The sequence below is a fragment of the Pogona vitticeps genome, chromosome 1 (assembly GCF_051106095.1).
Source record: "Pogona vitticeps strain Pit_001003342236 chromosome 1, PviZW2.1, whole genome shotgun sequence".
Taxonomy (NCBI): Eukaryota; Metazoa; Chordata; class Lepidosauria; order Squamata; family Agamidae; genus Pogona; species Pogona vitticeps.
In genome coordinates, this window is record NC_135783.1 from 50,013,357 (window position 1) to 50,041,208 (window position 27,852).

A 27,852-nucleotide genomic window follows, 5' to 3' on the forward strand; every position below is an offset into this window, starting at 1 on the left:
GTACGCTTTTGAAAGGGTGATGACATCACTTGTAGGGGGAGATTTTCTGTAATTAAAGATTTCCTGCTTCTGTCTTGCAACTCATTTGACTCATGTGTAATCAATTTCATTGCACACAAGCTGTGTGACCTCCCAGAACAAAAAAGGAAATTTTTAATTTCATAACTCTGACTCTGCTGGAAATGTAATCCAGCAGTGGAAATTGCTGTTAAGTAAAAAACGCCTCCTTCAGTCTCAGGATTCGCTTGATTCATGCACAATAAGACTGATTACACATGAATGAGATGAACCAAGGGACAGAGGTAGAAACTCTTCAATTACTAAAAAAAACTATCCTTGTCAGTGATGTCATCACTCTTATGCAAATATAATTACAGAGCAGGATTTGACCACCAAAATATCTTAAGCAACAGTGACCTCGCTGATACTGGTGTGCAAGGGATTATCTTCTTAGTCTTCTGTATAATTATTGATGTCTCCTATCACACAACAATTAAGCAGGGGAAACAACTAATGCTGGAATATTCCCACATAATATTTTTACTCCTTCACTTCTAAAGAAGAAAACTAGGAGAAAAGTAACATATGAAAACTCAAGTAGGACATGGAAGACAGTCTGAATTCTCTGTAACTGGAAGCTGAACTTGGATTTGTATACAGCTGAAAGGAAGTCAACTAGTAGAGTGGTACAGGAATCCAAAGACGTATAAAGATGAAAATCTCTGCAAGTAAAAACACAGTAGCTCCAGAAAAGGAATAGCTTTATTGACTATTTCAGGGATACTATCCTTTTAAAAATACATCTACACAATTCTATTTCAATGACATGTACAACTGTCATATTACCAGGCTGAAATATTTTAAAGCTTTTATGAAAAGTAAAATAAACAAAATTACAATCAGCACTCAAACACTGTTGCTTAAGTTATGCCTGCAGGAGGTGATCCTATCACCAGAAGGGGGAGACTTTCAATAAATAAAGACTTCATCCTTCTGTCCCATGGCTTGTTCACTTTGCAAGTAGTCCACTGCATTATGTGGGAGACAATGAGCAGAAGGAGGAAGTCTTTAACCACAACAAAATCTCTTCTTAATGGTAATGTCATTTGGCAGAGATTTTCAGTCAATAAACACTTCCTCCTTCCATACCATGGCTTCCAAACAATAAAATGGATTATCTGTGAATTTCCTGAGCTGTAGGACAGGACAGGGAGTATTTAGTTACTGAAAATATTCTCCTGATGGCAATATCACCTTTTTGTAAAAGCATCTTATGCAACAAAATTTTAGCCAGCACTTGTTGAAATAAAATTAATCACTGAGTTATGGGAACTGTCCACTGGACCTTTACACTCTCTAATCTGTAATATAAGTATGAAGATGTACCAAAATTATCCTAATGGCAGATCCACTATAGACCTGAGTATTAAAATATTTCATGTAATGCAGAACATTTCACAGACATAGGCTAAGTTCCACAATATCAAGCTTTATTACCTACATATTACCTGAGGATATTCCCCTCCCACTAATTTTTCTTTTAAACATATTCTTTATGTACTCTGTTGTGATAAAGGTATGGAATGGAGGACAGATGGATATACAAAATACTGTTTGTGTGGCCAAATGGCACTCCAGATGTTGCTGAACTTCAACACCCATCATCTCTCACCGTTAAAAAAAGTAGCAGTCCAGTAACTTTTGAAGGGCCACACATGCCCTACTCTTCATGCAGAGCCTGCAAATGTGGAGGTACATGCTGCCCCACTCCTTGATAGTTACACACTGGTTTAAAATAGGAAACACACATAAAACCCAGTGAGTCTAGGTTCTGATTCACATTATCTTTCACACCCTGTTTTGGTAAATGAATGACTTAGCAGGTATGACCACAAATAATAGACTTTGATTCAAAGTGATTTCATTTAAAAATGTCAGATGGAAACAAAAGAGGGGCAGGCTGGCATCTAGGGACAGGAAAACCCTCATAACCCCTCAAACCTTTCCCTACCACCACTCAAATTACAGAATAATTGCAGGAAGCTGTTGTTTTCACTGAATGTAACAATTATATTTATTCCAAAATGAAAGATGGTTCAGGCCTTCAATCCTTCAACTGCTCATCAGTGTGGAGTCTGATTCTATTACAAAGGATAAATCTTACAACCTGTTTAGGGGTTTAGTCTTGCAATTGTTCCTACTATTAACTTTCTTGGATTCACACGCAGAATACTGAGTGCTACCTATTTCTTATTCTAATTGTTTAACATTAGAAAAAGAAGCTCAATTGGTATTTTCCATATCCTTTATCTATACACGTTTAATACCTTTATTTCTATATGTAGAACATTTGGCTAATAAAAGCTAGGTTACTCAAATGTCATTGACAATTTAATACAAAATACTGTCGTACATTATTTCAATATAGAAGATATTCTGAGAATGTATTCTCGAAGGCTTTCACAGTCGGGATCTGATGGTTGTTGTGGGTTTTTCGAGCTCTTTGGCCATGTTCTGAAGGTTGTTCTTCCTGACGTTTTGCCAGTCTCTGTGGCCAGCATCTTCAGAGGACTGGAGTAGGAACTCTGTCCATGCTCTATTCTGAGAATATTTGATAGAAATAAACAGACAACTCACTCATATCTTCAAATCCTCAGTCAAGATATGCTAGAGTTGGAATCCATTATGCTAGCTTATTCAAAAGAACTGTATTTCAGAATGAAATGGTGTTTTCTTTAAGTCATTCCTTAAGTAAACAAATTATCTTCTATTTGGAATGTTAACAGAAAAGAATTCTGATAACCAAGGCACTGAAATACAATCACCATTCATGGCTACAGTCCCAACATGTATTTTGGCAGGGAGACATTGATGCTGATTCACTGTATGTTTGTTTACATTTGTTGTTTCGTTGTTTTAGAATAAAAACTCTTTAAAAATGCACTAGGTTAAGTTTTAAGGCAAGCAAGTCTTTCCTAGAGCCACTATCATCATTCTTCTGCTGTAAACTACAAACAACATTCTTTGCATGCTGTCTACCTTCTACACTGTCACAGATATTACACTTTTCCACATGGCCATTTCACTTCCATTCGGTCTACACCAGTAGGCGCAACATAGATGTCACAGGCTGAGAATGGAAAAATGCAATTCATCTGAGCAGTTATTTGAAATCCAATTCACACTCGCTATAAAATTTGTGATGGACAATTTGTTAAATTAGTCTTTTAGCTGGTTCTACAACACTTTTCCAATGACTGTGTGAAAGAAAAAAAGATAGAAATGCATACATTAAGAACACTCAAATGAGTTATACTGAGGTAACATTGCAGTGCCATAATACAATGTAACACAAGGCAGTGCCTAGAAAGATTTCCTGTCTCAATACTGTTTCAAAAATTAGTAGGACCGTGTTATAACACTCTTTATTTAAATGGTATTTAATTTTTTTAAAACTGTAGCCAGAAAAGCACTTCAGGACTAATTCAAATAATGATTTTAAAAGTTAGTGGCATGATGAAATGGCACATTCCACAAGAATGAATGTTTGCTGAGCTTTCATCCGTTTACATGTCCTGTTTATCAATGCCCTCTCTTGAAACTCCAGCCTTAAAAAAAAAAATAGTCCATCTGTACTTATGAAGGAACTGGACTTCCTAGATGAAAAAAAGATGGAAGTCAGGAAAAATATAACTTAACAACGGTTGGAACCCTACTGATGTTTAGGAAAGGTTTGCATAACCTGCTATAGCTAATTGTGGTGAACTGACAAGACGCTGGGGTACATCTTGGCTGTGCAGTCTGGCACATGACCAGGCCTGTGACTGAGACATGCCTCAGGACCTGGCCAGTCAGCCACAGTAATTTAAACAAATACCAGTCAGATTCTGGCCAACAGGCATATGATGAAATTGTATGGATGCCTCCCCACACCCCCAAAATGCACCTAATCAATGAATGGTCATTCTAGAAGCCTAATGTGGAACCATGCTGAGAACATTTTTTAAAGCAATGACTTTGATGCTTCTGGCTGGCAAGAAATGCAGAGGTAAGGGAAACACCATTCGACAAACTAAATCTAGATTTTTAAAAAGCAAACATTGTTTTACTTCATGTCATGCTAGTAGCTATCCAGAACACATTACATTTCCATAGGTTTCACTTACATATTAAAAGAAAGATAGAACAAGAGCCTTATAAAGTGTTACAAACAAATTTCAGAGCTTACATATTTGGCAAGCAATTTTCAGAGTCTTTTTCTGCCTGAAGTCTCTGGACTGCATTATCCAGCAAATCCATGCTATCTCGAAGTGTGACACAAAGTGTAAATGGCTTTGGTTTAATAGTCAAGCCATAAGTGAAATCCATTTTTGAATCTTCTTTTGGATTAGCAGTGAAGTTGCACTGGTGCACCAAGATAGCAATAAAGAGAAAGAGCTGCACTTTGGATAATTCTTCTCCAATGCACCTACGTTTGCCCACTGAAAAAATCATCACACTGCTAGTGAGGTCTTTGTTAAGGAATCCATTCTCATCCAAGAATCTTGCAGGATTAAAATCCTCTGGGGCTGGCCATTTAACCGGATCATGATTAACCGACCACTGATTGACGAAGATCACTGTATCTTTGGGGATGTGATAGCCCATTAAGGTGGTATCGACTGTGGTGCAGTGTGGAATAGTAACAGGCACAAAGCTGCTGAAGCGCATGGATTCATAAAGGAACGCCATGACGTAAGGCAAGTGGGGCTGGTCCTCAGCACAAGGCAAGCGGTCTCTGCCAACTACTTTATCTATTTCTTCTTGCAGCTTAGTCTGCACCTCAGGGTACCTGGTTAAAAATAACAATGACAACACTGTTTTTTAAATCCCTCTCACAGCTCTTCCAACAACAGATGTCATCTCAACAAAGGTGCAGGGAAGTAACAGGCAAGCAAGAGAAAAGTGTTCTCTTTGGAGATGACAGACTATAACTAAAGTTGCACAGATGATCCATGTGTTTGCATGGAGAGGAGGAAAGAGAGAGAGAGGAAGGAGGAGGAATCTCCTTGGGTTTCCTAGACAATCCATTACCCGCTTTGACCTATGCTGACATACCCTTCCACACAGACCAACACATCTTAAGGCTACTGAAGGCACTTTCCTCCCTTCTCATATTTCTCCTTAATCCTCTCTGGAAAAAGGAGACATCTTGCCTTTGTTCCTGATATGCAAGGGGTAGTCATGAATCCAAACCTCCACTTTAGTTTGCTAGAATAAGGACATCTATCATCTTTCCTTTCAATGTTTTTCTTTCAATAAATAAATGTTAGATTTTTTCTGAGAAAAATAATTTTGGGTGCAGTTCCTTTCAAAGGATGAAGTGGGCTCTACCAATTCTCCTGTGCTACTTAACATAGCTGCAGCTCACTGTGTTGGCATATTTCTTATTTGCAAACGGTGGGTTTGCTACACACATTGTTGAATTTCACATGCTGAATTTGTATCACCAACGCTCAGATTGTTGAGAATTGTAGTCCAGCAACTTCTGGAGGGCCAAAAGCCCATCAACTCTGGACGCGATAAAATCCTGTATGGTATTATCTCTACATATGAAGAAATTGCCAAAAAATTATGCTTTCCATCTCTATATAGTTTGCTAAATAGATTCACATCAATTTTCTCCATTTCTTGACATATTTAGCATCTATACAGAATACACAAATGAAACAATGTTTAATTTTCCAACACAGCACAGAGAAATCAAACAACCTGAAACACTACACTTGAAAAAAGAATGCACATTACTGTACATGATACTCAAGATTATATATTGCGTTTAAACATTTATTTTTTAAAGAAATGAGTCAGAAGGGTTTGAGGAAATTCTTCCTCTCAGACCCTCCCAATAACTAGAAAAAAATTAAAGGGAAATATTTCAACATTTTCTCTTTTAATCTATTCCCTCTCCAATATTTTAATTTTATCTACCAAGGCAAATATACTCAAACAGCAATCCTGCACACAGATAGTACATTTAAATACTAGTTCGAGCTAGTCACCATTGGACACCTGTAGGCTGCACTTTTATCATTGTCACCACTAAATGCCTCACTGACTGGACTCTGTAAGGGTTCTAAATACCATTACCTTTAATTTGCAGCTATTCCTCATTTCCGACATTTATTAGCAGAGAAAATCCATTACGGAAAAAAAGATGGATGCTTTTCCATTGTGAGCAACTGAAGACTTCAACCCAGACAAACCTAAAAACTCTGCATTAAAAAAAATCCATGCCATACATTCACAATAAGTGTATAGAGTATGTTACAGTAGCCAGAGAAACAGGCCTTCAAACTGAGGCTCCCTGAGACTAGTGGGGCAGGAAACAGAGTTAACAGAGGTGACACCAACTATGTCTAATTTACTACCCAACCCCCTTTCCTTGCTTGCCTGATCAAAATAAACCAGGGTGGGCAACATTTAACCCTGAAAAGCATAACTGTGTAAGTCTTCCTGGGGAGTTCATTTCACTAAACAAAGTGGTATCTGGAAAGGCCCTCTCTCTTGGGGTTACCTAAGTAGTTTAAGGGATCCCTTACACTACTTACCTACCTCACCTAATCTGGCACAGTCAGATGGAAGAAAGCCTCAGATTAAGACCTCAGAGTCTAGGTAGCTAGGAACAGGAAAAGATAACCTGCTCCAAATAATTTAGGGCTTCAAAAATTCAAATCAGCACTTTGGATTAGATCTAGAAATGGATTAGCAGCACCCAATGGAGACAACGAAGTGCTGGCATAACATCATATTCATCCATACTATATTATTGACATAATATGGCCAAACTGGCCCTTTGCTCAAAAGCTTTCTGTGAAAAGGAGTCATTGAAATCCCTGAGGGCAAAGTCTGGATTTAACCCATTGTCCTGTTGCCTTTTTTACCAGTTTTTTCTTCAACACAAGAATTTACCACTGTAACAGTGAACTAGATTTTGTTTTCTTAAACAACTTTCACATTTGGCAGTCTTCCCAGAACTTCTGTGTTAGTTATTCATAAACATCCATGCTCTTCCTGTCTCACTGCACTTCTGTATTTTTTCCTCACCTTTTTTTTTAAAAAAAATTATGCAATACAGTATTTAATCCATCCATGTTTTCATTATCGGTCTTGAAATTAATTCTGACTCTGTTCTGCACCACATTTCTTTTATTCAACAAAAAGTATCCAATAGTACTTTCATAGATTTCTTCTTCAACTTTTTATGCTTCTTCCCAACCCCAGCAAATTTGCTCTGGAAGGTTGAAGGACCTTTCAGAACAACATGGGCCATGGAGAGGGGTCAATGGGAAACAGAAATAAATGAAAATCCCCACTACCCCTTCTCATTGGCAGGACTGTCCTGAGCAGAAGTCCATTAAAGGGAACATTCCCACTGAGAGTCCAAAGCCTGGATCCAGCTTCTTGTCAACAGCAGCATGACTAACTAGCAAGACTGGTGAGTACTGAATATAGATCTGATGGATCATTATCTTTGTTTACTAAATAATTTTTGTTTACTACTAACTACTAATTTACATCACAAAAGGACTGAAGGAAAGAAATACTGTACAAACCCAGAAGTCATTTTGATTTTGCTAAGCTTTTATGCAGCAAGTTTAAGATTCATAAAGGCTCGCAGTGGGATGCTCTGTTAGTCTGTTGCAACTTAAGCCTGTCTTGTGGGACCACAACGGATACAGTGCCACAAAACAAAAAGTGGGGAATGTGGAAAGTGCAAGAGCATTTCAAAGGGGCTTCAAAGAGCATTTCAAAGTGTTCATTCTACACTCCCAGCTAGGCTTTAGAAAGCTTCACAAATTGTCCTGCTATGATTCCAATCTGTTGTAAATCGGCTCAAAACTTTACAAACTGTCAGCTCTAACAGCCTTTGTACTCTTGCAATCAGAGGGCTATACCTGAAAACTTGGCTTGCCCGATTATAAATGTTTCTTTTTTTGCCTGTTCCTGGGATAAGTTGCTTTCTCTTCATCTGTGCATCTGATGAAGGACCCTGCCACCCATGAAGCTTATGCCAAACAAAAAAGACTTATGCCACAAGACATAGAATACTGTCAAAAGACTCTCCATCCTATGAAATCTTGCAACAGTGCTACTCACCTCTAAACTGTTCTCACGGACATCATTCCATGCTGGACAATACCTTTATAGAACCCAACATATTGTCACAAGAAAGGGTGCAAGCTTTTTGGCTTCTTTAGAACAGTGGCTCTTAACCTTGGGTTAGTCAGGTGTTTTTGAACTGCAACTCCCAGAACCCCAGGCAGCACAGCTGGTGGTGAAGGCTTCTGGGAGCTGCAGTCCAAAAACACCTGAGTAACCCAAGGTTAAGAATCACTGCTTTAGAACATTTCATCAGGCTGGATATGAATCAAAGCCTGATGAAATAAAAGGGGGGGGGGATTCTGAATTACTCCCAGGTAAAGTACTGTAGCTATAAGGTCCACACATAAACTCCACCCCTTTTACTTTCACCCTTCAGGGAAATCTAAACAGGTCAACAGTCAAGGGCCAAGTTATATGTTATACATAACCTTTTATTAGAGCTGAAATCAGGGGGTTGTTTCACAGATGCAATACCAGTGCAAACTAAGCTCGGTTTAGGCTCCCCAGGACTTACGACCCTACATCCTTAAGTACTTCAGGAATCACTCTTCCAAAAAGAGACACCCTGTAAAGTACAGTTTAGCCTTGAGTTTCAGTCTCTCCCCCCCTCCCACCAACCCAAGCATCTTCTCTCTACTGACAGATGCCCAACTTCTCCCTGAGCCTGGCATTTTCGCAGCTCTGCGACCTTCAGCTTCCTCGGCCACCTGCCCAGCACCTCCTCTCCCAGCCCGGCCTCAGCTTACCTGATCAGGAAGATCAAGAGCCACTGCAAGGCGGTCGAGAGGGTGTCTTGGCTGGCGCCGAAGATGTCGGTGACGGTGGCCGGCACGTGCTCCACCGGCAACCCGGGCTGGGCCTGCTGGAGGAGAATGAAGGCGTCCATGAGGTCGCGGAGCGGCTCGCCCGGGCGGAGGCTGCTCTGGTGCCACACGAACTTTTGGCGCACGAAGCTGTAGAAGTCGTGGTTGAGGGCGCGGAAGGCGCGGAAGGCGGAGCGCACGGGGTTGGGGAAGCGCTGCAGCCAGGGCAGCACGTCCACCAGGCTGCCCGCGCCCACCGTGCGCCCGAACTGCTCGTTGCGGCCCAGCAGGCGCCGAAACTCGGCGTCGGCGTGGCTGTAGCGGCGGCCGAAGCACAGGGCGCTCATGACGTTGGCCACGGCCACCAGCAGGCTCCTCGACGGGTCGACGAAGGCGCCGCCGGCGCAGGCCCGCGCCAGCAGCCACACCACGGCGCGCACCTCGGTGAGGAGAGGCCGCTCGAGCAGCCGGAGCGCCGAAAAGGCCCGCACCGTCGAGTGGGCCAGGCGCCGCTGCAGCTTCCACAGCTCCGAGTAGCCTCCGAAGGCCAAGCTGCGCCCGCCGGAGACCAGCTGGAAGGAAGGGAAAGGCGGCCTCCCCGCGAAGGCGGCGCCCTGGCGGATGAGGGCCTCGCGGATGGCGCGCTCCCCGCTCAGCACCACCACCGGCCAGCCGCCCAGCCGCAGCTGGAAGACGTCGCCGTAGGTGGCCGCCAGGCGCCCGAAGGCCAGGTGAGGGGCGCTGCCCAGCTGAGCCGCGTTGCCCAGCACGGGCCACGGGAAAGGGCCCGGCGGCTCCGGCCGCCTCTGTCGTCGACGCCGCCCTTCCTTGACCCAGAGCTTGGCCACGAGGACGGCCACCAGCAGCGAGAGGAGCAGCAGCACCAGGAGGCCTTGCACCGGCGGCACCCCGGCCGGGGGCTCGTCCCTCAGGCCCCCGGGGCGCGCGCTGCGGGAGAAAAGGCCCACGTTAGAGGGTGGGAGTAAGGGCGCGCCCCGCGCTGCTGCCGAAGACGCCGCGCCAAGCCTGGCTCGCCCTTCTTTGAATGTGGCGCCATCCGGAGAAAAAAGCCTTGGGCACCACAAAACATTCCCCCCCCCCCACGTGCTGTCGTCTGTGGGCGGGAAGGAAGGGGCTTTCCCCGGGAAGAGCCACTCCCAAGCGGAGCCTGAAGCGGCGGGGGGGGGGGGTCGGCAAGGGCGCTGTGTACGAAGACCTCAAAAGCGCCCAGCGTGGCGTAGCGCACAGAGTCGGCGCACCTGTGTCGGCGTCCCGGCTCGGCCACGGAAACTCCCGGGGCGCGTCCAGGGCGGGTGAAGCCGCCCCTTCATTGTCTCCCACTTACCTTAACGGCCTGATCAGGGTCGCTATAAGTCGTTCTAACCTGAGGGCCGATCAACAGAACAATAACAGAAAACAAGCCCTTATAACCACTTTGAATCCGGATGGGTTGATTTCAAATTGTGTATGTGTGAGAAAGAGAGGGATTGAAAACACTGATTTAGATCACGTTTCCCGCGTTCGTAACTTGTGCCTTTCTCGAAAAGGGGGGCGCACGCTAATTGCTTGCTAGGATCGCTGTAACGAAACCAAAAGATCGAAGGATCGCTGTAACGAAACCAAAAGTAATTCCAACTGCTGTCTTCCAAAATGTTGGCCAGTCATCTCTCCTGCTCATCGCCCCATGCCTTTCCACAGTGGGATTTAGACCTTCCTTCTTCAGGCAGGCTTTCCAGTGATGTGGGAATACTGCGTTTATTGAATTTGGTTTTTTTTAAGTGTTTTAAAAAGTGTATTTAATTGTGATCTTTAAAATGTTAATATTTGTAGTGTTTTTAATGGTGGCCATTGTATTGTTTTGACTAATTGCGAGCTGCTTCACGTCTCTTATGAGGAGAAAGACAACAGATAGATAGATAGATAGATAGATAGATAGATAGATAGATAGATAGATAGATAGATAGATAGATAGATAGATAGATAGATAGATAGATAGATAGATAGATACTGAGCCATTGGGCCAGTTGCTTTCTGAACACTACCCCCCTCAGTGAATTACAGTATGTCTTGTTTGGGAATTATCCTTTATAAAGTTGGATGTACTGGATTTTGGGTTAAAAATCCATTTACAGAAGTTTTTCTTCTAAGTAAATACTGTAGACCTGAAATTTATGAATAGAAGGATGATAAGAGATACATGTTTTGGTCTGCTCTGTTAATTTATTGCAGAAATTTTCTGGACCTTATCATTGACCTTTTGAAATTGATGGGACAACTTAATAAATTAATACTCTATTTATTTCAATGAATCTAACTCTAAATACTATTAATTCTGGACCTAGCCCATAATTTGCTGCAATAAAGATGACCTACCATATCAGATGTGCAAATGCTTTTTTCATATGTATATTTTTAAAAGTGCTTTACTTAAATGTACTGTAGTTGAGTACAGAATTTCATTTTAGAATAATGTAGCATTTAACATATTGGTCAGATATTTGTAACAAATACTGGCTTAGACCAAGTGATTTTTAACATACTTTTTTCCTGTCTAGTCAGAAGTAATTCTCATTGCCTTCATTGGGGCTTATTTCCAGGATTGTGCCACAAAACCTGATTTACTTTTTGTATGTATAAGATTGAGCAGTTAGTCAAGATGTGATCTCCACTTTTTAAAACATTGATTATTTTTAAATGTTCTTTTAAAAACACCCACATTACTTTTTAGTCTTTGGCTCTTTTTTTCTGAAAGTTATCACACTGAGTGTTGGATTACTAACAGTTTGCTAGAATGACTCCTCTAACACAAACAGGAGAGATAAAAAAATCAACAGGAAGACTTTATATATGTATGCCAGAAGGGGCTGGTCTTGTAGAATTTTTGCTAGCCTCAGAGCTCTTTAAAAAAAAAAAAACGGTATGAACTCTACACAACTATGCCCTCTTGGAAATATTATGTAACAGTTTGACATATTTCTGCAAACCAATGAACCAGAACTGGCTGAATAGCTTAGTGAGTTAAGTCTCTGGCCACAGAGCCAGAAGTTGGGTGTTTGATTCCCCACTGTGCCTTCTAGGAGAAGAGCCAGGTTATGTAGCCTCAGGCAACTGCAACATCTCAGAGTGCTTGCCAAATAAAGGGGTGGTAAACGATTTCTGAGTATTCAATACCTTTTTTAAAAAACCTTTGGAAAGGGTCACTACAAATTAGAACTGACTTGACAAAATGTAATTATTACTATGACCTGCATCAAGTGGGCATCCAGGAGCAGTATACAGAGCAGTAATTCCCTCATAACATCTCCAAGTGTAGGTAATTCATTGTGTTTCATTAGGTGAGGTTAGTAATAGCCAAAAGATACAAAGCAAAGCAAAAGCAAAGTGTGCTGCTTGTACACCACCCCATAGTGCTCCAAGCACTCTCTGGGCGGTTTATAAGTTAATTATGCAGGCTACACATTGCCTCCCCCCCCCCGCAAGCTGGGTACTCATTTTACAGACCTCGGAAGGATGGAAGGCTGAGTCAACCTTGAGCCGGCTACCTGGGAAGGATGGAAGGCTGAGTCAACCTTGAGCTGGCTACCTGGGATTGAACCCTGGGTCATGAGCACAGTTTTGGCTGCAGTACAGCAGTTTAACCACTGCGCCACAAGGCTCTTGCATTTACCACGCAACAAAGAGAAACAGCATCTTTTGGGTTTTATTGGATGTGCCAGTTCCCCACATCTTGAGGTTAGTAATAGAACATGGTGATAAATTGTTTATGTCAGGATGAACAACCTGCACCTCATCATAATCATCTCTCCCTGTTCAATACTGCAAAGTGTTGTACAATTCTCATCTTGTATTCGCAAAGGCTTTAACAGCCGGATCTAATGGTTGTTGTGGGTTTTTGGGCTCTTTGGCCGTGTCCTGAAGGTTGTTCTTCCTAACATTTCACCAGTCTCTGTGGCCGGCATCTTCAGAGGACAGCACTCTGAAGATGCCGGCCACAGAGACTGGCGAAACGTTAGGAAGAACAACCTTCAGAATACGGCCAATGAGCCCGAAAAACCCACAACAACCAATTCTCATCTTGTTTGTCTTCATGACCCAGTGTGGTAGGCCAGAGTGGCAGACTGCAGCTTGTCCAAGACCACCCAAAGTTGGAGATTTGAGCCTGAATCCAAGTTCAGCCATTCTATTCACTAATGTTTGCTGACACCACACCCTGGGTGGCCCATGATCTTGAGCAATGGTACCAGTACATCCTCCAAAATTTTTCAGATGAAGTGACCCTCCTTCACTTGGATCATAAACCATGACTGCTTTGTTTCTTCCAGCAAAGGAGACTGAGAGGGAAAGGCACTGAGAAAACTTTTCCCTTTTTTTCCTGAGTAGAATGGATACAAATGTCTAGACAAGGTGAAATGTGTTTCTGTTGCCAGACATGTTCTACATAGCTAATTACTAATCTCCCTTATGTCAGTAACCCAGTAACTTTTACTAGTTGCTAATCTAACACCATATATTGATGTGCATTAGGTAAAACATTGTAGTGAGCAACCCAATGCAATTCATGGGTAGCAGAAAATAAAGGATTTACTTTCATGCAAATGTACGTCATCTTTATTATTTAAGTCTATCAATGAAACTTATTTCCTTTTTTCTGTACTTATGATTTCATAATCTTGATGTAGAATTGCACAGGTAAAAATTGCCGTACTTCAGTGTTTCATTGTATTTAACTGGAGCACTTCAGTGTGTTTTACCGAAGTAATACGATTATAACACTCAGTGTAATCTGATATGCACTGCTTAGAAATAACTGTCCATAGATGTTTCTCTCAGGTAACTGTGTACTGGTTGCAGGCTTCAATTCTGTTGAAAGCAGCTGAGTAAGTTTTGGCAGGATCAGGATTTCACATCAATGTAATTAACATTATAGGTCGTGTGCAGAACTAGGGTGTGCATAAAACTGGTGGTAACCCCAGAATTTTTGAGTGTCCCCCTGGAGTATTCTGCTGATTCCTGTAGGAAATCTAGGATCTCACTCTTGGTTTCTATTCTAAAACTAGTGGCTTTAGAAACCCACTGATAGCAGATTTTCAGATCTTAGATTCTGAATTTGCTTTCACTAGTTTACCTCCTCAAAACTGATTCTGGAAAGTGAGTGGCTTCCCATATACTGTACTACTTGTTGTGTGTATGAGCGCAACTGGGAAGTAAAGAACTTCCAGGGGAGATGTTTTAGTTTTCAAGGTTGACTCAGCCTTCCATCCTTCCGAGGTCGGTAAAATGAGTACCCAGCTTGCTGGGGGGGGGGGGGGCAATGTGTAGCCTGTATAATTAAATTGTAAACCGCCCGGAGAGTGCTTGTAGCGCTATGGGGCGGTATATAAGTCCAATAAATAAATAAATAAATAAATAAATAAATAAATAAATAAATAAATAAATAAATAAATAAATAAAATTAGTGTTCATTCACCCACGGAAAGCAGCCTGAGAAGAAAGATCCGTTGTCTCTCCTTGCATCCTTGCAAATAAAAAGGAGCTGCCTGGCTGGATGAATGCATGTGAGGACGAGCGAGACTTAAGGATTTCATATTTGCGGGTGTTATCTCACATTTGCCTGTTTTCCGACGTTCGAGAGAGAGGATCGCGTCTGTCCTTCTGTCCTCAGCAAGAGCCCCTGAGGAGGGATAGCTAGTTCGGGACATGTGGGCGTCTTTCTTTCTTTCTTTCTTTCTTTCTTTCTTTCTTTCTTTCTTTCTTTCTTTCTTTCTTTCTTTCTTTCTTTCTTTCTTTCTTTCTTTCTTTCTTCCTTCCTTCCTTCCTTCCTTCCTTCCTTCCTTCCTTCCTTCCTTCCTTCCTTCCTTCCTTCCTTCCTTCCTTCCTTCCTTCCTTCTCTCTCCTGGCCCCTAGCAGCCAGCCAGCCACCGGGGGTCACCATCCCATACGGGACCTCAACAACCCCCCCCCCCCTCTCGCTCTCCGTGGCGCCCGACTCACCTGAGGTTAACCAGAGCGGCTTCTCCCAGCTCCCTCGGGCTCATCCTGCCGCTCGCCGAGCCTGCTGAGCACGGCTCACTCCGGCTCCTCCTCGACTGCCGGACCTGGAAGAGTTGGAGATTCGAAACGACCTGGGAATCCCACACGCGTTGGGCGGCGCCTTTCGCGGGCAGACGGGCCGTGCCTGGAAGCGCCCCCGACTCCTCGCCGCCTTGCGCGGGCGAGCGTCAAGTTGGGGAGCGCGGCCACCGGGTTGGTGGCCGGGTGGCCCTTCCGCGGCCGGTCGGCAACGGAGGGGCGCCGCTAGGCAGGCGGTTGGCTGCGTTGCCTTGGACCAGCCAGAAGAAGTCTGGGCGCTGTTGGTTCTGCCGAGGTTCCCTCCTCCTCCTCTTCCTCCTCCTCCTCCTCCTTAGCCGGAGGGACCCTTGTACGGTCCTCGCCTTGTCTCTCGGCTGTTGGCTGCGGCCAGCCGGAACCCCAGCAGCACGCGCCGGGGAGGACAGAAAAGGGGAGCTTCTCCCAAGCCTCCGGCTGGAGCCCAGCTGAAAACGGGCGGCGGAGAGTGACCGAGGTCCGGAAAAGCCCTCCTCTTTTATCTATCCCCGGAGGCTGCCCAAGTTTCCCATCCTCTTGAGCGTCACCTCCCAGTTGCGTGCCGAGTTTGCATTGCGTGATCTCCCGATGGAAAACCCTCTGGCCATTCCCTCCCCTCCCCTTCCCCGCATTAGACGCTCACACACCGTGCGCACGCAAGACCCGACGGGGTGGGGAGGGGAGCCGCGAGTCTTACTGACTGGCCAAAGTGACCCCCCAGCCCACCCCCAAGCCTTCCTAGAAATGATCTTGCTCTCCCTCCCCCCCCCCACCCAGAGACTTCTGGTTTACCAGCTCGAAATAAGTTTCTTCTTTTGGACTGTATCTTCTGTGATCCCCCACAGTCCAGAAGAGTACAGTAACTTCTGCAAACTCTTGAGACTGGCTTCGCAAGATGCATGAGAACTAATTCACACACAGGCCAACACACCAAACTATCCTACCAGGTAAAGGAATCAGGGATTTATGAATATGTGGAGGCTGTCTTCTGATGCCGTATCCTTCCTAATCTACTAATCATGATTCTGAGGTGAGGGGGAATAAGGAATGCGAAAATTTGGTTTTGGAGTTCTCTAAATCCCACACTCAGCACTTTCAATATCATCAGGGTCATTGGCTGTGGGATTCTGTGCTTTAACTTGAAAAATAACTTTTTCTATCTCTGGGGGCTGAGGAGAAGTAATCACAGAAATCGTAGCTTGTCATGAATTAACCAAATAAGAGTTCCATTTACAGTTGTGTTCAAAATTATTCAACCCCCACTGAAATTGAATGTTTTGGCCATTTTGACATTGATTTTGATCATTCAGTCATCTTGCTTACATTTACATGAAAGAGGCACTTGTAGGTCAGAGAAATATAACCTTAAGTTTATAATGAAATAACCACAAATGTCTTTTCTGTGCTCACATCATTATTAGTTTTTATTCAACCCCCAAGTGACATTCAATCTTAGTACTTAGTACAACATCCTTTTACAGTTATAACAGCTTTTAAACGTGAAGCATAGCTTGACACAAGTGTCTTGCAGCGATCTGCGGGTATCTTTGCCCATTCTTCATGGGCAAAAGCCTCCAGTTCAGTCAAATTCTTAGGCTTGCGCACTGCAACTGCTTTCTTTAAGTCCCACCAGAGGTTCTCAATCGGATTTAAGTCTGGTGACTGCGATGGCCACTCCAAAATGTTCCAACCTTTCCTCTGCAACCATGCTCTAGTGGACTTGGAGGTATGCTTGGGATCATTGTCCTGTTGAAAGGTCCAACGTCTCCCAAGCCTCAGGTGTGTGACGGACTGCATCACATTTTCATCCAATATCTCCTGGTACTGAAGAAAATTCATGGTACCTTGTACACGCTGAAGCTTCCCTGTACCTGCAGAAGCAAAACAGCCCCAAAGCATTATTGACCCTCCGCCATGCTTCACAGTAGGCAAGGTGTTCTTTTCGTCATATGCCTTGTTCTTCCTCCTCCAAACATAGCGTTGATCCATGGGCCCAAACAGTTCTAATTTTGTTTCATCAGTCCACAGAACACTATCCCACAACTTTTGTGGTTTGCCCACATGACTTTTGGCATACTGCAGTCGACTCTTCTTATTCTTGGGAGACAGCAAGGGGGTGCGCCTGGGGGTTATGGCATGGAGACCTTCATTACGCAGTGTGCGCCTTATTGTCTGAGCTGAAACTTCTATACCCACATCTGACAAATCTTTTTTCAGTTCCTCAGCAGTCACACGGGGACTTTTCACCACTCTACGCTTTAGGTAGTGCACAGCAGTCGAAGTCAGCATCTTCTTTCTTCCACGACCAGGTAGCATTTCAACAGTGCCCTTTGCCTTGAATTTGTGAATGATGCTTCCTATGGTGTCTCTTGGTATGTTTAACTTCTTTGCAATCTTCTTATAGCCATTGCCCTTCCTGTGAAGACAAATCACCTCTTCTCTTGTCTTCCTGGACCATTCTCTTGACTTCACCATGTTTGTAACCACACCAGTAAATGTCTAGAAGGAGCTGAGTATCACAGTCATTTTAAAGCTGCCTAATTGGTGCTTATTATGCTTGATTGGTGCTCGGTGACATCCACAGGTGTTTTCAATACCTGATCGAAAACACCTGAATGAACCTCTCTTCTTCAGAGTGGTAGTCTTTAAGGGGTTGAATAATTGTGGCAATGAAGAAACCACAAAAGAAACATTTACTACTGTATTACATAAACAACTGATGTTATTTTAGTTGCATTTGGTTCTTTAAAACATCCTTGTAGGATTTCATTCTGAATACAATTCCAAATGTACACTATAGTCCCTAAACCCCTTTACAGCATTGGGGGTTGAATAATTTTGAACACAACTGTACCTCACTAGCTGCCTAAAAAGCTGATGGCTTGGAGGACAAGATAGAAGCCAGAATGATCATATATACTACAGGTTTAGGATGAGAAGGAGGTAGAAATCAGTCTAGTCCAGTTGTTTGCTGTTAGACAGAATCCAAAACACCACATGCATATCACATTCTCATTGTTTTTAACCTCCTTAAAGATTAGTTAGTTAGGTACCAAAGGTACAGGAGCCGGAGCAGATGAAGTCTGCCTTGGGTGTGTGAGTCAGCCTATAGCAAAAGGCAAACAATGTATTAGGGATCCATGATTAGCTTTACCTGGGGCAAGCAAGCAAACAAGCAAACTTCTCCTAACTCCAAACATGACCAGTTATATTTTAAGCAGAGCAGAACAACATCAACAACACATTTTTCCATTTAATCAAAAAGCTTATTTTATTGAGATCAAGATTTAAAATGTTCATGCCAATATGGTATAGTGAAGTGTTAGATTTTGGCAGGTGGCAATGAATATGGATCATGGCAGGGTAATTTGAGACGGGGCTTCTTCATGATGGAACTTCCCTAGAGGAATATCTCTTTAGATACATGTAATTGACTCACAACATCAAAAAACTAAGATCATGGCCACTGGCCCCATCACCTCCTGGCAAATAGAAGGGGAAGATATGGAGGCAGTGACAGATTTTACTTTCTTGGGCTTCATGATCACTGCAGATGGTGACAGCAGCCACGAAATTAAAAGAAGCCTGCTTCTTGAGAGGAAAGCCATGACAAACCTCAAGAGCATCTTAAAAAGCAGAGACATCACCTTGCCGACAAAGGTCTGCATAGTCAAAGCAATGGTTTTTCCAGTAGCGATCTGTGAGAGCTGGACCATAAAGAAGGCTGACCACCAAAGAATTGATGCTTTTGAATTGTGCTACTGAAGGAGACTCTTGAGAATCCCCTGGACTGCAAGGAGAACAAACCTATCCAGTTTGAAGGAAATCAACCCTGAGTGCTCACTGGAAGGACAGATAGTAAAGCTGAGGCTCCAATACTTTGGCCATCTCATGAGAAGAGAAGACTCCCTGGAAAATACCCTGACGTTGGGAAAGAGTGAAGGCAGGAGGAGAAGGGGACGACTGAGATGATTGGACAGTGTCATTGAAGCGACCAACATGAATTTGACTCAACTCCAGGAGGCAGTGGAAGACAGGAGGGCCTGGCATGCTCTGGTCCATGGGGTCACGAAGAGTTGGACACAACGTCTAAACAACAACAAATTGAACCCCCCCCCCAGCATGCTTAGTTTTAAACAACAAACAAAAACATAGCTGTTCACTCAGGGTGTGGAGTTTTTTAAAAATAGTGTTGGTACTTTACTGCAGAGATTGTGTGTGTGTGTGTGTGTGTGTGTGTGTGATGTTTATCTTTTATTTAAGTTGTATAATTTGATGTTTTAATTCATATAAATTATGGATTTTATCATGATCTGTATCAACATGGACTCCAAGATGAGAGGAAGTATGTAAATAAAATAAATCAATAATAATGCAGCTCATTGTCTGGTATAGCTAGAAATTTGGATGTCTTTGGGCAAGTCATCATTTTACCAGGAAATAATTGTGGCAGAGCAGGACCTTAGATGTGGGAAATCATATTATATCATTCAAAGCTTTGGACACTGCTGTGACTTGAGCTCCTTGACATCCCAGTTCATTACATTAGTTGTCTTCTGCTTGAGGAAGTGGTAAAAAGTCACTGTAAACTGACACTGGCTGACTTCTGGAAGCAGAGATAATTGTCCAATACTTAGCCGAGTGTATTAAAAAATGAGGTGTTTTTCCCGTGCCTATTGAATATACCATGGGAAATTCCTGTTAGAATACTGTAGTCCAGGTCAGGCTCTGCTATTAGGCAGAGTGAAGCAACTGTCCAAGGTGGAAGATGTTAGGAGGAGGGAAGCAATAGTATGAGGTGGAGGAACAGAGTTGTTAATTGTGCACCTTTTCCTCTGTGTCCTTGCCCATGTAAGATATTTTGCTTTTCTGTGGTATGGTGCATGGATGGTGAATGCCCATTATGGAATGTGGTACAGAAGGCACAGCAGCCAGCAGTGGGCAGAACGTAGGCCAAGAGGGAGTGTTAGCAGGAGTGGGAAAGGGATCTCTCTCTTCCTGTCTGTTACACACACACACACACACACACACACACACACACACACACACACACACACACACACACACACACACACACACACACACGGGGGGGGGAGAGAGAGAGAGGCAAGCAAACAAAAACACATTCACATGTAGAGGATGCATACAGAGGTTGGCATTCACTAACCCCAATCTTTTTGCAGTATAGTCGAGGAGCAGAAAAGGATATCCTGCCTCCAAATTAGAAGAGTCTCTGCCGGCTGGGCTCACTCTTGTCTCAAGCTCTGCTGTATCTGGTTTGTTTGTTTGTTTGTTTGTTTAAAATATTTTTAATCCACCTTTCTCCTCAAAAAGACCGAATTAAGTATTGTTCGGCCTCCTGGCTCATATAAGAGGCTCCCATTTGCTTTCTCTCCTTGTCCCCTCCCCCCAGTAACTCACTCCCCATAAAACATGAGGCTGGGAGTTTGGGAGAGGATCATAGATGGGGCTCTGGCCTTCTCTCTCTGGGATGAAGGCAAGCAAGTGCAGGCTGGATAGGTATAGCCTGAACCTGTCAGGTGGGACTGCGGCCTCTTACGCTAATGGGCTTATTTGTAGTGGTTCTGTTGAACAGAGGGAAGGAATAGTGTTCTGGATGCAGAAAAGTTAAACTGCCAGTCCAGTTGGCTTCTCTTTGTGGAATACAGATGGAAGATGGGGAATCTTAACCTTTGGTTCAGGCAGCAACATCTCTTAACTAGTGAATCAGAATGGAACACCACAGATTCATTTTAACAGAGGGTAGAATGTTACATTTTAAAAGGAACTCATCAGCTGAAACTCAGTAGTGAAGGTTAAGCCATTTAAGCTGAATCATATCATCAGCCACAGCCATATTTTGTTAATAGAAAGTTTCCTATTCCCTTCTCTCCCCACCCCCATCCTAAGGTTGCTAGGCTCCCTCAGTATTGCTTTGCCTGGAGGAAGCCTTTGGAGACAGGGAGAATCTTAGATTAGGTATCCCTCAGTCTCTAGAGACGATGGTAATGTGCTCTGAATAGAGGACTTGGAACAGCAACTAGTGTGGCTGAAAAGGCCAATTCGAGAGTGACAATCCCTTCCACACTGAAGACAAATACAATCTGTCCCCTGCCCAGCTCCCTGATTTTGGTGGTTTCGGGACTGCCTCTTTGCCTCAGCCTGCTGAAAAAGTGTCTCTTCAAATTGGGAGAGGCCATGATGCACTGCCAAATGTCAAGGTTTCCCATCTGTTGAAATCCATTCCTAAGGCCTTCAGATCCCGCTTGCAGATACTGTATCCTTGGATCGCAGCTGTGGTGTCCTGCTGGGGTGATTTCCCTGCACTAATTCTCCATACAGGAGATCTTTTGGAATCCGATCATTAGCCATTCTCACAACATGCCCAAGCCAACATAGACAAATCTTGTAGATGTAGGGGGAACCTTACATGTCAGAAAAATGCTTTCATCAATGCCAGGGAATAGAAAACTTTTTATTAACAAAATATGGCTGGAGTTGATGATGTCATCAGGTTTATGTAGAGTAACTTTATGTTACTGGTTTTCTGGCTTTATATTAACTCATTACTTGCCAGCAGCCAGTATGCTATTATCATTTTTTTTGTTAAGTCAATGTTAATATGTTACACTGCTTATTAGCTTATTCGTATAAGAATATCCCTGCACAGGTGGCGTTAACGAGGGTCCAGCCCCATGGGGCTCAGCAGTTACTCACCAATCCACTGCAGACAGCAAGATTCTACCACTGGCTCCACAGTGCCCAATCAGCTCGCCACTCTTCAACCTCGCCTCCTGCCAGAAGTGGTGAGTGGATTGCATGCTGAGGAGCCATTGGTAAAACTGTGCCGTCCGCATCCACGGCGGATCGGTGAGTGGACCATCCAGCCTCATGAGGCTGGACCCTCGTTAACGCCACCTGTGTGGGGATATTTGTATTCGTATACGAATACTCCCATCTCATTAATGATGTGTTATGTTGTTATTGCCGAACACAAAGACTCTGACAAAGAATATTTTTCCTTAGGACTGGTGAAAGAATGTTAGAAATGTGAAAATTTCTTGCCAAACTACATATGCCTCAAAATCTCCTTTAAAATTAACTTTTGAAAATACCATAGCTAAGCATTATTCAGGTATGATCGTTACATCTGAAAGATGATTTATAATTGCTAGTTACACCACTCATTATCCAAAACGTTGCAGGCAACTATGCTACTATGGAGTTATACCTAACAACACTACTGGTAACTACCTGTAGTTGCTTTCAAGCTCTGCTTTTCTGTTATCTACATATCTCCCTCCATTCAGTCATGGATTTGTAATGGGAGTTGTAATGGGAGAGGGAGCAGAAGTAGATTTTCTGCATGGAAGAAGAATGGCTTCCATAATTCTTTTGTAAAGCATCTAATTTGATAGCATTTCATCTAAGCATAGAATGCTACACCTTTGCCATCTAGTTCTGCTACTAGCATCATGCTATAGACAAGTGGCCGAATCAAAAATTGTACCTCTGAAATAGTACGAAACCATGAAAATTAGCATCTTTTTATTTGCATGTCACTTGAAAGTACTGGAATAGTGTCTGTACCATTCCATTGTGCAGATTGCATAGCTAATACAGTAGACTCATTGCAGAACTGGGTAAAGCTAAAATTTTGGTACAATTTCCTGAATCTCCATATCATCATGGAAAACATCTAAGCTTTGGTTCATTATGATTGCAGATCCTTGTAAACTATAACCTGTTATTCAGGTACTGCCTGAATAATATTTGTGATAGGAACAGAGATAGGTAATGCACCCTAATCAGATCCTTCTGTCATTTGATTAAATATTCATGTTTATTTATTTGTCTTTTATTGAATCCAAAGTGCAAGATTATTCTACTATAGCTTGAGGAAGAACCAAATGGCAGGAAAGCTACTCTTACATAAACAGTTATTTGTTTGTGAAATTTTTAAATTTGTGGAAAGTTGTAGCTTTCCTTCCATATGCCTATTTTTATATATAATTCTTCTAGATGAAGCTTTCATTATGTAGGAGCACAGCCTTATTCATGGATTGTAATGGAGGACGTTACAGAGATTCTTCAACAGTTTTGCTGTCTCCCCCCCCCTTCCTTCAGGCAGCAGAATCTCTTGGGTCAACTCTGAACACTTGCCACTCAAGACAAAGAGGGACCCTTTTCGGTTCTACTATGAAAGAGTCATGTGTTCTCAACACATAACTGTTAAGTCTTTCCTTTCAAACCCTTTTGTTCCTATGTTTACGTACATACTCAATCACAAAAACGTACCTCAGGCAACATTTCATTTGGTTTACAAAATCATGGAGAAGGGCAAAGATTTATATGATTAAAAAGAGGACATTTATCCAGTCCATGATGCTCTTTTCATCTGCATTCTGTTGACTGATTGGTATTCAGCTGTAAACGCATTCTTTGCCTATCCTTGTTATAGTTAGTCTTTTGTTCAACCATGTAATAAATGAGAGATTCCAGTCAATTTTTGTCCTGCTGTTGCTTTCTCATCTTGTTTCTCCTCAGTATACTTTTTGACATTTCCCCAAATCTAAATTCTGAATCTCAAAATTGATCTAAATTTCATACCAGGAAGGGCAGCTTGTGAAGGAGATGAGTTTCCTAATGGTCCTTTTTCTTTGAAGTTTCACTTTCCCTATAAATTACATTTAGCATTGGATAAATTATGATTTTGTCATAAGAATTTGTTGAGTTGTGGCTTATTTAACCATGCAGGAAATAAATATATGTGAACATACTGAAGGGAACTTGAATTTAGAGTGTGCAAGTTGTATTTACACAGTTCCAGCTTTGATTTTAAAGAGTTTTGGATCCTGCTCTCTGCTCTAAATTTGTGGAGATTGGCATTAAAATTAATCTTCAACTATAAAAAGCCTGTTTTTGTTTAAGCTGATTTGTTACTTGTACCTAGCTTGGATTGTGTTGGGATGTTTTGTATGAAGCAGGTTGTAAACAGATTGTGATTCTCCACAATATACTGCCACAAATATAGATCAGGAGTTTTCTAAGATATGGTGGAAAAGGGAAGCTCCAGAACCTTTGAATGGTGCCAGTAAGCAAATAATCAGCCAGCACAACTGATATAGCAATTGTCCTATTGAGTCAAAGGAGCTGGCAACAACATCTTGCAACTTTCAGATAGTTTTCAAGGGTATCTCCTTAACAAGATGTTCAATAGTAGTCAATGCACATGCATGTATGTTAGCAGTAATTCTGCTATGGGAGTCCATTTTGGCACACATGTATTACTTTGGGGCCTGGACTGATCTTAGCCTGGGGGAAACTCTCCTGGTTTGTTGTCAAAGGATTTTGCAGAGAATTGATTAAGTCTCATGTCAGCTGCAAATCCTGAAAGAGACCCAGAACTTTTATATATTTGTTTGGTTTGTTTGTTTATATGCCACCTTTTCCCCCTACACATGTAAAAACATTTTTTAAAAAACACAATTAAATCCATAGTAAGAGTAACGAACAAGTTTAAAAACAATGTTTAAAAATTAAAACATATCTTCCTGGTAGTGATTTCCCTTCCTAGTTTTCGCTTTATTCCACCTTTGACAGTCAGTATTATCTGTGGATACAGGCAGTGTACTGACTTGCTCTCTGAAGAAGTAGACTACTTTCCACTCAAATATTACGTCAAATAAAAGTTGTTAGTCTTCAAGACACCACCAGACTCTTTGTTGCTTTTTCTGTAACAAACTAATGCAGTTATCTTCTTGGAGGTTTCCACAGTTTTGCACTAATGAATTAATTTGAATCACAATTGGTAAGGAATTTATTGAACCAAGTACATGCACTGAGTTCATGCTTTTCTTATTTACTAATTATCTTGTTCTGGGTGAGCCTGAAAGAACCAGCAATTTAATTGTAAACCATTCAACATAAAAACAAAGTTTGAAGATAATAGTATCCCAGTTTTCAGCATTATACAAGTTAGTGCAGACAATTTGATGAGCCAGAAAATAGTTCAAGTACTGTACTGTATACAATCTGGTGTGTTGGATACAAAAAAAGGGTAAATATTTGGCTGTCATTTTGCTACAAATATTTGCTACAAGAATGTGCAGATTTTTGATACACACAACATTCTTAATTGGTAGTTACATAATCCTTCCTGAGAATTAAATACGTATAAAGCTTCTTGGTTCTCTATCCAGTTCATAGTCCCAAACAGATTGATCTATTCAATAAAAATGGTTATTAAATCCCATTGAGTCAATAGCCCTGTTCTGGATGGAACTGCCGGTTGCATTCGGGCCCAGCAGTTTAATGTGGAAATAAGTATAATTGAACTCTGTGCATGTTTCTGTCTCCACTGCTCCTTGTAAAACATACCTAAGCAAGGGCTTCTAGAGTCTGTGCCATGTACAAATAAAATCAGTCCACTGAGCCACACTGACAAAGCATACTATTCTCTGTTTTTCTACTGTTAGGAACCTGGCTTTTGAAAGCTGTTCGTAGAAAAGCAGAAGCAGGAAAGTATTTGCAAAGACAGTTAGTTGCCTGGCTTATATTATACACCTCTGAATAGAATCTCCAGGATATGTTGCTATAAGTTGAACAAAATAAGTTGGTTGCATACAGGGCAAGGCTAAAGGAGAATAAAAGAAACTTCTGTCGCTTTAAAGCCTCCCTCCTCCTTCCAACACCACTATCCACTAATTGCCTGCAGCAAATCTATTGGGGAATTGCGTGCAAACACTGACATAACCCCTAGGCTTAACATAAACTAAACTTTCTCAGGTCATTGGTGAATAACAGGTATATCCGGTTATGCCTTTGTACCTGTCTTCGCACAAATTAAAAGTGCAGGGAAAGTAACCATAATCAAAGGCAGAAGGGAGGAGGGGGAATAAAGCTAATAATCCACTGAATCACGCTATTCATGGTGTGCATTATCAGTGTCTTCAGTGGCAGCAGCTGGAGGAAAGCATTGCAGTAGTTTTAAAAGCATTGGCATCCTAGTGTGTGGTTCACAAGCAGAACTGGAAAAGTTGCTTTTTGGGTCTACAGCTTCCAGAGGTCCCTCTCTGCCTTGTTGTTGTGGAGATTTTTTTAAAAAATTATTTATTTTAGTATTCGTAAACTTCTTGTTTTTAGCTTTAATTACTATCTTTCAATGATGTAAGTCATCCTAGGTCTTTTTGAAGGAGAAAAGCAAGATAAAAACATTTTAAATAAGTAAATAATAAATAAAATAAATGTTTTTTGGAGACATAATGTTTTTTTTTTACCTTACTGCTTTGGATGTGTTTTGGTGTTATGTTTTTTTACTCTTTTATTTGTTTGATACCTTTAATATTTGTACTTACCCTTGTTAGTTTCAAATATTGTCTTTGAATAATGTGAACTGCCTTGGGTCCTTTTAAAAGAGATTTAATATTCGGGGTTGTGGATATGGTTTCTGTTAAATATGAGAGGTCCTTACTGAGAAAGGAAATCAATTGGATATTGAGGTTGAACAGTCTAGCCCCTTTTGGGCTAAATGAAGAAACAGATTTCTTGCCATTCTTATAGCACAGCCCCCACTGCCTCACTGATTATCTAACTTCTTTGACTCATCTGCCAGCTGTGAAGTAGAAACCATCCCTTCTGCATTTGCACTTTGAATCAATGTTGGAGCTGGTATAGACCAAACAAGAAGCAAAAATTTGAAAAGCTTGGTATGCATCTTATATGCTGCCATTGAACTGTACTAGGAGTTTATGGATCTTCTTATGTGCTTAACTGTATAGATAAGAAAACAGTTGTAACTGTCTCAAGCCAGTTGTTTCTAAATTAATATATATTTTAATTTTTATAAATCCTGAAAAAGGCCACCACTGAAACGCGTTGAGCCTGATCTCTTTAGATAATAAAATCTACATTGCCAGTTTTTATACATCTTGAGACTTAGTCTCCCATTTGTACCAATTCCCTCTATTTTGTTTCTTTTTTTAAAGAGAAAGGTGGGAGATATATCTCCCATCTTTCTCCTTTAAAAAGGAAACAAAACAGAGGGAATTGGTACAAATGGGAGACTGAAAATGGAGGGGGAAAGCACTTTCTTCGCAAGAAAGTGGAGGGGGGAAAGCAGGAATATTAAAGTGCTCTGATCCCTGCTTTCCCCTCTCCATTTGCTAAGCAGTCTTAGCAAGAAAGGAGAAAGCAGGAATCAAATCGATCCTGCAGCGCTTTGATCCCTGTTTTCCCCCTCCACTTGCTAAGCCCCGCTTAGCTTTCTTAATTTTGGGTTAGAAAAGTGGGGGGTGTCTTATACATGGGGGTGTCTTATACACAGAAAAATGTGATATTGGTGTGTGTGTGTGTATGTATATGTATTTATATATGTATGTGTGTGTGTGTATCTCAAATTTTTCCATGTACGTAAACCCAACACAAAAAAGCTACACCCTTCATTATATCTCACCCCAGATTATGAAATGTAAAAAACAAAAGTCCTTTAGTATGATTATCATTTCATCAGATTAAAATGAAGTAAGGTAAGTAAGTTTTAGAAACAGTGCAGCTTGTTATGATGAATAGATACCTTTGTTTTCTCTTCTCATTTCTGATTATGGGAGAAGTTCCACCACTCCAACTTTCCTTTGAAATTTTTTGATCTGCTTACTCAATCAATATTTTTTGCTGTTACCTGTAAGCAAAGCTGCACCTGGCATTCCATACTTTGGGACAGGGTACTTACTCAGATGTACGCCCAGCTTGTGTGATTTTGTGATGGAATGAATCCACTCCAGGTTTGTACCTGAACTTTAAAAGATCTATCCAAGGTGCT

At 42.0% G+C, this 27,852-nt stretch overlaps 1 protein-coding gene across 2 annotated transcripts; it reads right to left on the bottom strand.

Moving 5' to 3' along the window:
* Positions 1-744: 744 nt before the first annotated feature.
* CYP1B1 (cytochrome P450 family 1 subfamily B member 1) lies at positions 745-15,752 on the bottom strand. Of its 2 annotated transcripts, XM_072992421.2 has the most exons (3): positions 14,940-15,719; positions 8,892-9,896; positions 745-4,831 (listed from the first exon to the last, which is right to left on the bottom strand). In XM_072992421.2, the coding sequence occupies exons 1-3, from the start codon at positions 14,981-14,983 to the stop codon at positions 4,225-4,227; spliced, it is 1,656 nt and encodes a 551-aa protein (XP_072848522.2). In that variant the 5' UTR covers positions 14,984-15,719; the 3' UTR covers positions 745-4,224. The 2 variants fall into 2 exon arrangements, 1 of the variants encoding a protein (XP_072848522.2); XR_013540448.1 differs by lacking the exon at positions 745-4,831 and having other exon boundaries at positions 9,759-9,896; positions 10,294-15,752.
* Positions 15,753-27,852: the final 12,100 nt, after the last annotated feature.

Excerpts from the sequence above, each read along its gene's own strand:
- CYP1B1 (XM_072992421.2), bottom strand. The coding sequence starts at position 14,983 with ATGAGCCCGAGGGAGCTGGGAGAAGCCGCTCTGGTTAACCTCAG. Across the intron at positions 9,897-14,939 it reads GCCGCTCTGGTTAACCTCAG|CGCGCGCCCCGGGGGCCTGA; the intron begins GTGAGTCGGGCG and ends TTTCTCCCGCAG. Across the intron at positions 4,832-8,891 it reads CTCTTGATCTTCCTGATCAG|GTACCCTGAGGTGCAGACTA; the intron begins GTAAGCTGAGGC and ends ATTTTTAACCAG.